This window comes from Alosa pseudoharengus, unplaced genomic scaffold (assembly GCF_046254945.1).
Source record: "Alosa pseudoharengus isolate Yale_2024_CS ecotype anadromous, Long Island Sound unplaced genomic scaffold, YU_APseudo_1.1 YU_APseudo_1.1_scf_4, whole genome shotgun sequence".
NCBI lineage: Eukaryota > Metazoa > Chordata > Actinopteri > Clupeiformes > Clupeidae > Alosa > Alosa pseudoharengus.
This window is the reverse complement of record NW_027468774.1, coordinates 37159427-37171926: the sequence shown is the minus strand read 5'-3', so window position 1 is coordinate 37171926 and position 12500 is coordinate 37159427. Positions and strand designations below refer to the sequence as shown.

Below are 12500 nucleotides of genomic sequence, written 5' to 3'. Positions count from 1 at the left end.
TTGAGATGGGTTTTCTCTCACAACTAGCCCTGTCCAGAAATGCCATGTTGTTCCATGTTCTTCTTGTTAGCGTTTGTGGTCTCCCTCTCTGACACTGTGTCACTGCACTCTCGAGTGTGGCTGCTGCATGTGATTTCGCAATGACATTACACAACAGCTTGCATGATTATTCATTAGCTATCAGATTGTATCTGAGCCCCAAGGAAGGGCCTGTGTCCTACTGTGCCCTCAACCCTCTCAACTTCTTCCTGAGCCGCTCCCGGACCCAGCCGCCCGCAGCGCAATGCATATCATCTGGGCAGCAGTGCATATCAATGCAACAAAAATCAATACAATTAATACGATATTACTAAAATAATAATATTAATATAATAATAATATACCCAAAATGAGTCCTGACAACCCCTGACATTTTCTTCTGATTGCCTGAATTTGATGTTTTTTAACTTTTGCTGTGGCAAATAGATTTTTTAGCCATGGTAGGAGAACATATCTGATTTGATGACATGGTCTGCTTTTGCTCATATGTTGCTCTTGCGTGAATTATAATCTAAAACAGGGGTCACCCATTAACATTTTGCAAGGTCCAGTAAGCCAAAAACTATCCTCTCTTTACTCCTCCGTTCTTGGGGTCAGGACAGTTTGACCTGGGACATATATTTATGGGATCGGGCCTAAAGAAAAACATTTGTTTATCAAAGTATTATATTTCCAGTTGTCTGGTAGAATATTTTTGGCATGGCATATGGTCAACCCGAACCATGAATGAAAAACAAAGTGTTATATGCCATTCATTTTTAATTGCATTACTGTATGTCGATAAGTTAACAGAACATTTAGTGAAGGGCACTAGTTTTCGTGTGCTCTCTCTTTCAATATCTCTCTCTCTCTCCCTCCCTCCTCTGAATGAGGGTAAATAAAATAACGTGACTGCTTTCTGGAAACAGCTGTTCAACTCTCTGGTCTTCACTTCAGCATATTAATGTTGCTTATTGTTTATCAACAGTAAACTATGTAGAAAGATAGTGAACGCACACACACACACACACACGCACACGCACACACACACACACACACACACACACACACACACACACACACACACACACACCTGTGCTGTTTCCCACAACGATGATAACAGAATACACAGATATGTGCTGGAAGAGAATATCTACAATTTCTAAATCTGATCAGTGTCCCTGGACTTTATTTAACCCCAAAAGTGACATAACGAGCAACTGATGCCTATAAATGGTAGTATTTCAGGAGGGACACTCACCAAGCTGCTACTACTACTACTACTTCTGCTACTACTGCTACTACTACTGCTACTACTGCTACTGCTACTACTACTGCTACTGCTACTACTACTACTACTACTTCTGCTACTGCTGCTACTACTACTATTGCTGCTACTACTGCTACTACTACTACTACTGCTACTGCTGCTGCTGCTGCTACTACTACTACTATCACCACTACTGTGTTAGACAGTCGGAGAGTTGTAATAAGGATGAGGTTTGTCATCACTGAACACTGCTGGTGCTGCTGTTCTCCATATGTGGAGCTCAGACTCGGAGTACCCAGCCTGAAGTTCAGACAGAGAGCCAGAGCACTGGGGCTGCTGCTGCTGCAGTCACTACCCAACTGGATGTCTCTACTGAGCTCAGGGAACTCAGAGACATGGTGGTGGAGCTGAGAGTGCTGCTGACGGTCACCCAGAAAGAGGTGGAGAATTTGAAGATTGAGAATGCAGCACAACAGACAGCAGTGGCAACTGTGAAGACCAGACTGGCTGCCAGTGAAACTGAAGTGGTGAATCTGAGGAAGGAAACTGCAGCACAGACAACTGATTTGAGGTCAGTTACTGAGAGATTGGCAGCCTCTGAGGCTGACATGGAGCATGTGAAGAAAGACACAGCAGCACAACACACAGACCTGACCACTATGAAGACTGAAGTGATGAATCTTATCAAGGCCAGTTCAGCACAAGAGACAGAGATGGTCAAACTGAAGATGGAAACTGCAACACAAGAGACCAGACTGTCTGCCAATGAGAATGAGATGGAGGACCTGAAGATTGAAACTGCAGCACAGGAGGCAGAACTGACAGCAGTGAAGACCAGACTAGCAGCCATTGAGACTGAAGTAGTGAATCTGGAGAAAGATCACAGAGCAATCCAAGGTGGCATTCTCAGCACTGACTGACTGACTGACTCTGGATACTTAGAGGCTGGGAACATTGACATGAACTTGGTCTTCACTAGAATCATCACCAATGTTGGAGAAGTCTACAGCAGCACGACAGGCTTCATCACAGCTCCAGTCAAGGGAGTCTACTACTTCAGATTCACTGTCATGGATTTCCTTATCTCACACACCATGCACATCAAGATTTATATGAATGGGGAGCAGCTCTTCTATTTAGGGGCTTATGATGATGATGGACAAGCCAACTATCTGACCAGTGGTGTGACTCTGCAGCTGGCAGTGGGAGATGTAGTTAACATGCGACTCCCTGTAGGCATGAGGCTCTATGATGATGCTAAAAACTTCAGCACCTTCACTGGCTTCCTTCTCTTTCCACTCTGAAGAGAACAAACTACTCAACAATGCTGACAAATCATAAATAAAGTATCTACGAGCAAATAAACCATTTTTGTTTCGTGTTGATTGCACATACATTAATAAACCAAATGATTTAATTAACAGAAATTAACAGAATACTGCAGCCTAAGTAAGTAGGAACTAGGAGTCAAACAGTCAAACACCGTCACTGCAGATATTGACTTCAGTTTTTGTTCTTTCTGCTCTCATACAGTGCCTATAAAAAGTATCCACCCCCTTTTATTAATTTAAATGGAATCATGGTCAATATAGTTTGGATGTTTTGACAAGGATTTATATAAAAAAAATAAAAAAAGCTCTTTAAAGTCAAAGTGAAAAACAGATTTCTACAAAGTAATGTTAATAATTAAATATTATAAAATATTGACCGCTAGTAATGATTAGGTAATGACTGCTAGCTGATTTTGGTATATGTTCATGTCTTTACCTTCTCTTTATGAATTGGTGAATAGTGAATAATAGTGAATGTACATTATAGGTGTGGCTGAGGGATGGTTCATATGAATGAATGATTTTAAACCACGTATTTGTGTGTGTGTGTGTGTGTGTGTGTGTGTGTGTGTGTGTGGTCAGGTGATGCTGGCGGAGCGTAAGGGCACAGAGGAGCTGTACGCCATTAAGATCCTGAAGAAAGACGTGGTGATCCAGGACGATGATGTGGAGTGCACCATGGTGGAGAAGAGGGTACTGGCTCTGGCAGGGAAGCCCCCCTTCCTCACCGCACTCCACTCCTGCTTCCAGACTATGGTAGGGACTCCTCCTCACCTCCCTTCTCTTCTTCTCTCCATCTCTTTTCTTCTCCTCCTCATCTCCTCTCTTTTCTTCTCCTCATCTCTTCCCTCTTCTTCTCCTCTCTTCTCATCCCTTCTTCTGTTCTATTCTGCTTTCTTTTCTTCTCCTCTCCTTTTCTCCTCTTTTCCTCTCCTCTTCTCCTCTCCTCTTCTCTCCTCTCTCCTCTTCACCTCTCCTATTCGCTTCTCTTCTTTTCCATTAGACATGTGTGAGCATATATATACTCACACGCACGCACATGCACACGCACACATGCATACACATACGGTTTATAGACATATATAATAAGTGTTGGCATGCTCCTTCACATTCTCCTGTTCATCCTCCACTGCGCAGCTCCATGTGCCGATGTGGTCACTATGCAAAATCCAGGTGGTACGTGGTAGGGTGCGTGTGTGTGTGTGTGTGTGTATGTGTGTGTGCATGCATGTGTGTCTGTGTGTATGTGTATATGTATGTGTGTGTGTCCTTCTGTGCGTGTGTGTGTGTGCAAGGCTTTGGCCGCTGCAGTGTGTGCAGTTTGAGAACTGACAGGCGGCTGCCCAGTCTCCAAGTGCCCCACTGAGCACTGCAGGAGCCGCTGTCACAATGAAGAGAGAGAGAAAGGGAAGAGAGAGAGAGGGGGAAGAGAAGAAAAGAGGGGAAAGGGAAGGAAAGAAGGGCGAGCGGGAGAAAGAGGAGTGTTTAGTGTGTGTATGTGTGTGACAGAGAGGGAGTGTGTGTGTGTATGTGGTGGGTGGGGGGGAGGGGTATGTGAGAAAAGGGAGTGTGTATATGTGTGTAAGGGGTACAGTGTGTGTGTGTGTGTGGTGGGGGTTATATTTGAGAGAAAGAGAGTGAGAGAGGATGAGGTAGGGAAGGGTTAGAGGTGTGAGGAAAGAAAAGAAAGCCTGCGAGGGAAAGAGTGAGAGAGGATGTGTGAGAGACTGATAAGGCTCAGAAGGGAGATATAGAAGAGAGGGAGCCGCAGAGACTGGATGACGATTACAGAGAGAGAGAGGGAGAGAGAGAGAGAGAGAGAGAGGGAGAGAGGGAGGGAGAGAGAGAGAGAGAGAGAGAGAGAGAGAGAGAGAGAGAGAGAGAGAGAGAGAGAGAGAGAGAGAGAGAGAGAGAGAGAGTGCGTGTGTCTGTCAGAGCCGAGAGAACGCACACATGATGACTACAGAGAGAGAGAGAGAGGGAGGGAGAGATTGTGTGCATTAAAGAGAGAGAGAAAGTAAGTAAGTGTGTACTAGAGAGAGTGTGTGTGTGATTGAGGAAGCCAGAGATTTAGAGGGAGCTAAAAAAAAAAAGGAGGGGGTTGGGGAGGACAGTGGAAGGCTCGGATTGTGACGTCATCCTCCTTTCATCGCCGTTGTGGTGGTCTTCGTCATCATCTCTTCATGATGTTTCCAAGGACTGCGTTCAACATGGGGGCGGGGGAGGGAGGGGGGGGGGGTGGGCTCCTGTCCACACAGAGAGTGTCCGTCTCCGTCTCTGTTTCGCTCTCCTCACTACCTGGCTCAGGCTGGCTCCCCGCCGCTAAGTGCCACACATAGAGCTGGCCGCTCATTCACACACCATCATACACACTGCGCCGCCAGCCAGCATGTTATTATGGATGCAGGCAAAAGCTTCGCAGCCAAGGACCCATGCTGAAGTCAAGTCACATTCCTGTTAATATTGGCGCAGTCAGTAGTGGAGTGATAGGCAGACGTGTCACTCTGAGCGTGTGTGTGTGTTTGTGTGTGTGTGTGTAAGTGTGCGTGCCTCGGTATGTAGAGTTTTAGATGTCCTCTGCTTTATCCAATGCATGCACATATGGAAACACAAATATAGATGTGTACACACACACACCTACAGTACACACACTCTTACACACACATCTGACAGTGATGGGACCTCCACTTAAGCAAAGCAGAGCGGCTTTTCTCTCTCACGCACTCACACACACTCTTGAAGGAGCTTAATCCTCGCTGACTTTAATTCGCTGGTCCAGCATTCTATACCAGACCATCAATCACACACACACACACACACACACACACACACACACACACACACACACACACACACACACATACACACTCACTCCACAGCCAGTAGGCCTGAAGTCACCTCAGCCTTCAGTGTTGAATGAGTCCAATTAAACAAGTCAAAGGCAGGGAACCGATCATGTTTAAGTATGCGTGTTATTGCTCTTACTTGATTATATATTTCGGGTAGGTTGTTGGACTCAGGTGAAATAGACTTAAATGCAGGATTTGTGTTTGTATGCCAATAATGCATACTGAGATGTTGTTCTAATCGGTTTGAGTGTATCTTGTGTGAGAAAGGGTGGTTGTGTGCTCCTTTTTTAATTCAAATTCACGGGTATCTGTACTGCAGAATCTCAGAATGTTCTTGTATATTTTTGTGTCAGTCTATGTGTGTGTGTGTGTGTGTGCCGTGCCGTTTGATGAAAGTGGATAAGAGAAGAGGAGCATGCCTGTGCCTAATAGCTGTACATTATCTGTCTGACTCTAAGTACATAGTTCATTAGTGCTGAATCTGAACGCTTAATTTACATTAGGAATTATCGCTAAAGGCCATAATATTACCTGGGCCAACCTCGCCAGCGTGGATAAGCCTTCAGCAAACAGTCTAGTCATATATACCAGTGTGTGTGTGTGTGTTCAGCTTTATGAGACAAGACAATGGGCACACCACCAATGAGCACCACACACACACACACACACACACACACACACAGCAAAAAAGTGTAGTTCTGTAATGAGAAAAGGCTTTTGATATAGTGCACCGTTGAGTTCAAGAGAGGGCAGCCTGGGGATGTTTGACTGAGCCAGTAATGAAAACTGCCAGCAGGCTCAGCGACTCCAGAACCAGAACTCTGACGGGCTGTAACTCTGGCTATAGAGAATCGCGTTCCATGTGCATGTGCTGCGTGCTTCCCTGGCGTCCAGTTCCTCCTGTTCACCCTGTTCTCATGCCACGCAGGACCGCCTCTACTTCGTCATGGAGTACATCAACGGAGGAGATCTGATGTATCAAATCCAGCAGGTCGGCAAGTTCAAGGAGCCCCACGCTGTGTAAGTCAAGTCACGCTTTCACATTTATTCAGAAACATGTTGAAAACAACAAGGTTTTTGTAAGTGTGTTCCCGTCCACGTAAATTCATTTACAAAAATAAAAACAAACTAATCAAATGACTATCCTAAAGGTTTACTTTAATGACAGTGAAGCTCTACCAGACCGACTGAGAGAGCTCTATTGTAATGACTGAAAGGTCATTTTAATGGCCCCTCTATCTAACTAACTAAAACAGCTATAATTTATAGACAGTGATGAAAAGAGGTCCTCGGAGGAGAAGGGATGGAGAATGTACAAGGAATGTTTTTTTTGTTTTCTGCAGTCCTGGATGGGCTGTCACAGTAAGGTCACTGCAGTTTTGAGCAAACTGCTTCCTTTTCTCCCTCCTCTCCTCTCCTCTCTTCTCCCTCCCCCCCTCTCTTTCTTCCTCTCTCCCTCCCTCTCTCCCTTCCTTCATCTGTGTCCCTTTACCCCCCCCTCCCTCAGTTAGCAGTAAGACATCCACAGGACTAAGTGCAGTCAAGCGCATATGAGCTGACGTGAGCGCTCAATGTAAGCTCAGCATTGGATCCAGTGTATGCACACACACACACACACACACACACACACACACACACACACACACACACACACACACACACACACACACACACACACACACACACACACACACACACACACACACACACACACACACACACAAGCTTCAGGTGTGGCCTTCCCCTGCTCTTCCTTCAGCTTTGAGACTCAGGCCACAGACGAAAATTGCTTTCCGTTTCCATAGACGAGGAAGGAGACGTGTGTGTGTGTGTGTGCGTGTGTGTGTGTGTGTGTGTGTGTGAGAAAGAGAAAACACCATTTGCCTGATCTCCCCCTACTGTCACTCTCACTCTCCCCAGCTAGTGTGGCACTGTTTGTTTTCAATTAAAAGCACCGCAACTAGCTACCGCGTGGAACACAAAGGCCCTGGGAGAGCTATGTCTCTTTCACACGCCCCTCGGAGAGAGAGCTGCCAGACCAGTGGATGCCACAGTGTCAGGATGAGAGAGAGAGAGAGAGAGAGAGAGTTTGTGTGTTAAATGGGATCAGTGATATAGCAGTTAGCCTGTGCCCATTTGGAAGGCAGAAAGATCCCAGCAGGAAGGAGAGGTCTGGTGTTTCCTGTTGATCTTATCAGAGCAGGTATGTCCATGCCAGTGACGGCCGTGACCTTTGCTTTCCTTCCCCGAGAGATGAATGCTGCTCTTGTTATTGTTGTTGTTGTTGCTGCTGTTGTTGTTGTCGTTGGCTTTTCCCTCTTCATTTTCTCCTCTCTTCTCCATCTCTCCATCCTCTCCTCCTCCGCGTCCTCTCATCTCGATGCAGCTCATTTGTAGACGGGCTCGCCCCTTGACTTGTCATTTTGCCCTTTGTCAAACCAATGAGGTGTCATCAGGGTGAGGTGGTTCTGGCGTTGGGGGGGGTTCAGGTCGGGGGGGTGAGGCAAAGCAGGGAGGTAAAGCCTCCCATTCACCAACAACACACCCAGCAAATGAATGGACACTTGACTGACAGCTGTTTTTCGCATCAAACCTTTTGGACCAAACTCCTTGGCGTACGGCTTTAGACAGGAGGAGGGGGAGGACGAGAGGAGTAGTGTATGCTTCCCACACGCTCAGGCTCATCCGCGCACACACACATACACACACACACACACACACACAAACACACACACACACACACTCGCATCCGCACACACGCTCGCATACACACGGGTATTTATGGGAGTTCAAATGCAGCCAGCACTGCAGGGAGAAGGCTTTTGTCATGGTATATTGTGATTATAATAAGATTGCCTATATTTGTTGTCACAGAGAATAGCTTGCTTAATAATGAGGTTTTCTTCCTTTTCAGTTGACACACATATTCTCTTCCTCCCTCACTCCCTCCTTCCCTCCATCTCTGTGTTTCTCTCTCCCACTCTCTCTCTCTGTTTCTCTTTTTCTCCCTCCCCCTCTCCGTCTCTCCTCTGTTCTCTCTCTCCTCTCTCTGTGCTGATAGCCAGGAGTTAGGGCTGGGAGAATCTGAAGCGGGAGCTGGAACGGAAAAGTCATCTCTTGATATTTAGCTTAGGCTGCCTGCCTTTTTTTCCCCCTTTTCTTTATTATTTATTTGTCTCTCGGCAGCAGTTGCCGAGCGATAACTCGCAGATATTCCTCAAGCTTGCACAAGCCTATGTGGGACAAGGGAAACAAGCAAAGTGATGAATAAAAGATTCCTTTGCATGGCAGTTTTAATAAAAGATGGTCCGGATGACTGTACCATTCCAACCTCACCTCTGATGAGGGGAATTCCGGTCGTGCCACCGTCTTACTGTAGTTTTTGTGGGAACCCTCCCCTCCTCCAAAGGATCGCTGTTACATCCCAGACAGCTGCGCCCTCAAATATTGAACAGCGTCATTTACACCAACAACATAGCCGTAGTGATGAAAGCAACCTAGTCTCATTTTTTTCCATCTCACTCCACAGTCAGTCAAGAACTGAATCAGCATGCCCGTATAATAACGTGTGCCGTCGTTGAACTGGATAATAAGGATCGATATTGAGTCTCATAGGAAAAGGGATGATTTGATAAGAGATGTCATTCAGTCATTCACTAAATCCGTCACTAAATCTGATGTTGACAGCATTGCCATTCCTCATTATCGGTCCTATTAAGATATTGAGATGTTCCCTGATGATCAGCACAACTTTGTGTAGTTACATCCAGCCTTGGAGAAGTCCACTATTGTGAGCACTCATGTCCTCACAATGCTGTGTGTGTGTGTGTGTGTGTGTGTGTGTGTGTGTGTGTGTGTGTGTGTGTGTGTGTGTGTGTGTGTGTGTGTGTGTGTGTGTGTGTGTGTGTGTGTGTGCGTGTGCGTGTGCGTGTGCGTGTGCGTGTGCGTGTGCGTGTGCGTGTGCGTGTGCGTGTGCGTGTGCGTGTGCGTGTGCGTGTGTGTGTCTCTTTTACAGCTTCTATGCCGCTGAGATTGCCATCGGCCTCTTCTTCCTGCACTTGAAGGGCATCATTTACAGGTAAGAGGACCACTGGGCTGCCCAACTGTCTGCCTGAATGAAAAAGCCCCCACCTCTAAGAGGCTGTGTGTCACGGGGACAGGGGGTTGTGGGACTGGAGCGACGGGCTTGGGGAGAGTGATGCACTGCGCTGTGACATACCCACCCAGCCGTGGCACTGCCCCTGATGGGTAGACACATTCTCTCACGCAGAGATCGCATTGGCATACACACACACACACACACACACACACAACACACACTCTCTCTTTCTCACTTTCACTCTTGTTTGCTCCCACAGACCTGTGTTTATGTTCACATCACAGATTCAAGTGGAGACACATGCTTACTTTTAGTTATCTCTCTCTTTCTAATTCACACACAGTCAGACATCCCACTGCTAACACCAGAAGGGCCATCAGGTAGACAGCAGCTGACAGTGATGCTGCATCAAGGAGGCAGCTGTTTGGCTCTGTCTGTCTCTCACCTTCCCTCGTCCACTGACACTGACTGCACAGCTGGGCCTGTCAACTACTCTCCTCTCCTCTGCTTACCTACCCTCTCTTCTCCTCTCCCCTCTCCTCTTCTCTCCTCTCCTTTCCTCTCCCCTCCTCTCCTCTCCTCTCCCATCCTCCCCTCCCCTCCCCTCTCCTCACCTCTTTTCTCCCCTCCTATCCCCTTCTCTCCTCTCCTCCCCTCCCCTCTCCTCTTCTCTCCCCTCCTATCCCCTTCTCTCCTCTCCTCTCCTTTCCTCTCTTTTCCTCTCCTCTCTTGTCTTCTCCCATTTTCTCTCTCCCTCTGGTCTCAGTTTCCTCTCCCTTTCTTACCTTTCCTCTCTTCCTCTCCTCCCTCCTCCTCCTCACTTTTCTTCCACCCTCTCTTCCGGCCCCAAATGGATGTGTAGCTTTCTCTCTCTGGCTGTCTCCTTCATGCGGAAGACATTTCTGGCCATCGCGAAAAACACCTTGAGAAGAAGGGTCACCATAGCCTCCCCACCTCACAAAAAGTTTTGTATTGTGTGTTTGCGTTTTGCATTTACATTTATTCATATCAGCAGACGCTTTTATCCAAAACAACTTACATACACAAGGATTAAAGTTCTCCGTCGTAGGACGGATTTCCGTCAATTTGATTTTAGAAATGTCATATTTGAGATCGATGCAGATCCGATGAGAAAAAAAATAGTCCCCCCCCCCCCTCCTATCACCTTTGCTTTTCCTTTTTTAAGGCAAGTACAAATATTAGGTCCGATGAATTAATGTGTGTGATGGTAAATGTTTAAAGACCTAATAGTGTTCTTGAGAACTTTCTGTGTCTCGATCAGTGACCGCTCAAGAAGATAGCCTACCTACGTCAGCCATGAGTTTCACTTTGTTTATGTTGTCTACACACTTGTCTCGGGCGTTTGCTTAAAAAAAAAAAAAGAACACGTATGGAGGACTATAACGGTCTAAAAGTTGGATTATAGTGACACATTAGAGACAGCTGAAGAGGTTGGCCAATCCTTTTTTGGATATGATATTGTGAGCTCTATGTGCGAATTCGGAGACGAAGCGTAGGCTGTGTTCTTTCCGTGCATCAATGTAGACAATTTCTTACTATCGCGAACTCTTGTCAGGGGAGGTCATTCATTTTGGGTGTCACCTATGACTTGAACAGATAGCCTGCTATGCCACCCGATGTAGGCTACTATTATTGTTACAGTTTTTAATCAATGCAACTAACATTATGTGTAAAGCGACGCAATATAAACCGTAGCCTATGCAATTTATTATCCCGTCTGTTATGACATGTACAACAATGTTTTTCACAATTTGCGACGGCATCTTCCCTACCTGGTGTAACTAGCCACCACGACAGAGGTAGGCTACGTTTATCTATGGCTGACCGTTTTTACGTTTAGAAAGTAGGCTACGCATGTTCTTTCATAGCGCAACACGACCTGTCCCTCACCATATCGCAACCTCTTGTCAACCTTATACAATCTGTTGCTGAAGACAAAAGCACCGTCTCCAGATTGTCGTTATCAAATGCGCAGACCTCCTGCATGAGCACACACAGACTGAGAGACTGCTCATTGGAAAACTGAGTTGTCTGTAAAACTCAAAATTACCATGTTTTCATTAAATGCGGATGAGGCAACAAATGGAAATATGAACAATATCTAGAATGTTCTGATTTGTTACTTTGATGAGGAAATGGGAAGTCTTGCAAACTTGATTTTATAGATTTTACTTGGTGTTGAATTGCATATTAACAAGAAAAAAATCTCCCCTTTAAACACTTTTGGCCTGAAGTAATTAAATAAGAGTGTGTTAAAGCCTTTCTACAATATTGCTGCAGTAGAAAAGAACAGCAATGGCTAATCAGCAATGGTCAGGGATGGTACTAAAATATATTTTTGTTCATCAGGAAAACTCAATCTCAATCAAGAACACTCAATTTGCCTTATTCACATGGCGGCCATTGGCGGCTAAAACGAGGCTACAGGGTACACAAACCATAGGATTGTAATGTTCTATGCATTCACCTGTAGGTGGCATTAATTATATAGTAAGTGTACCCTGTAGCCTCGTTTTGGTTTAAACAATGGCCGCCGTGTGAATAAGGCGAATACTCCCTTTACTTTGCTGTTTGCATCTTTTTGTACATTAAAAACCAATAGGTCGCGACCGCAAAAGGGGTGCTATCTCTATACGTAGATATGAACAACATATGACTTATGGCCTGAAAAAAGTTCAGTCAAACGATTTTTTTTCACTTTAATCCCTGCATACAGTATGTCAAGGGCCATTCTACCCAGAGCAACTCAGCGTTAAGTGCCTTGCTCAAGGGCACAGTGGTGGAAGCCAGGAACATATCTAAGTGACCGATGTCTTGCCTCTGCCCAGCCCAAAAAGATGAAGCGTGAAATACCTGAAATAACTAGTGTCTGCTCACAGCAGATCTGCTGGCCTCCCTGCCGGTCTGCGCGC

The 12500-nt window shown here is 45.9% G+C and overlaps 1 protein-coding gene across 1 annotated transcript in view; it reads left to right on the top strand.

The window, feature by feature from the left end:
- The window catches only part of LOC143102518 (protein kinase C beta type), a 132085-nt gene that overhangs the window by 88399 nt on the left and 31186 nt on the right, over positions 1-12500 (top strand). Inside the window, exons 10-12 of the mRNA XM_076266146.1 lie at positions 3202-3375; positions 6397-6488; positions 9484-9546. Of these exons, the coding sequence (XP_076122261.1) occupies positions 3202-3375; positions 6397-6488; positions 9484-9546 (329 nt within the window). The remainder of the gene's footprint in view (positions 1-3201; positions 3376-6396; positions 6489-9483; positions 9547-12500) is intronic.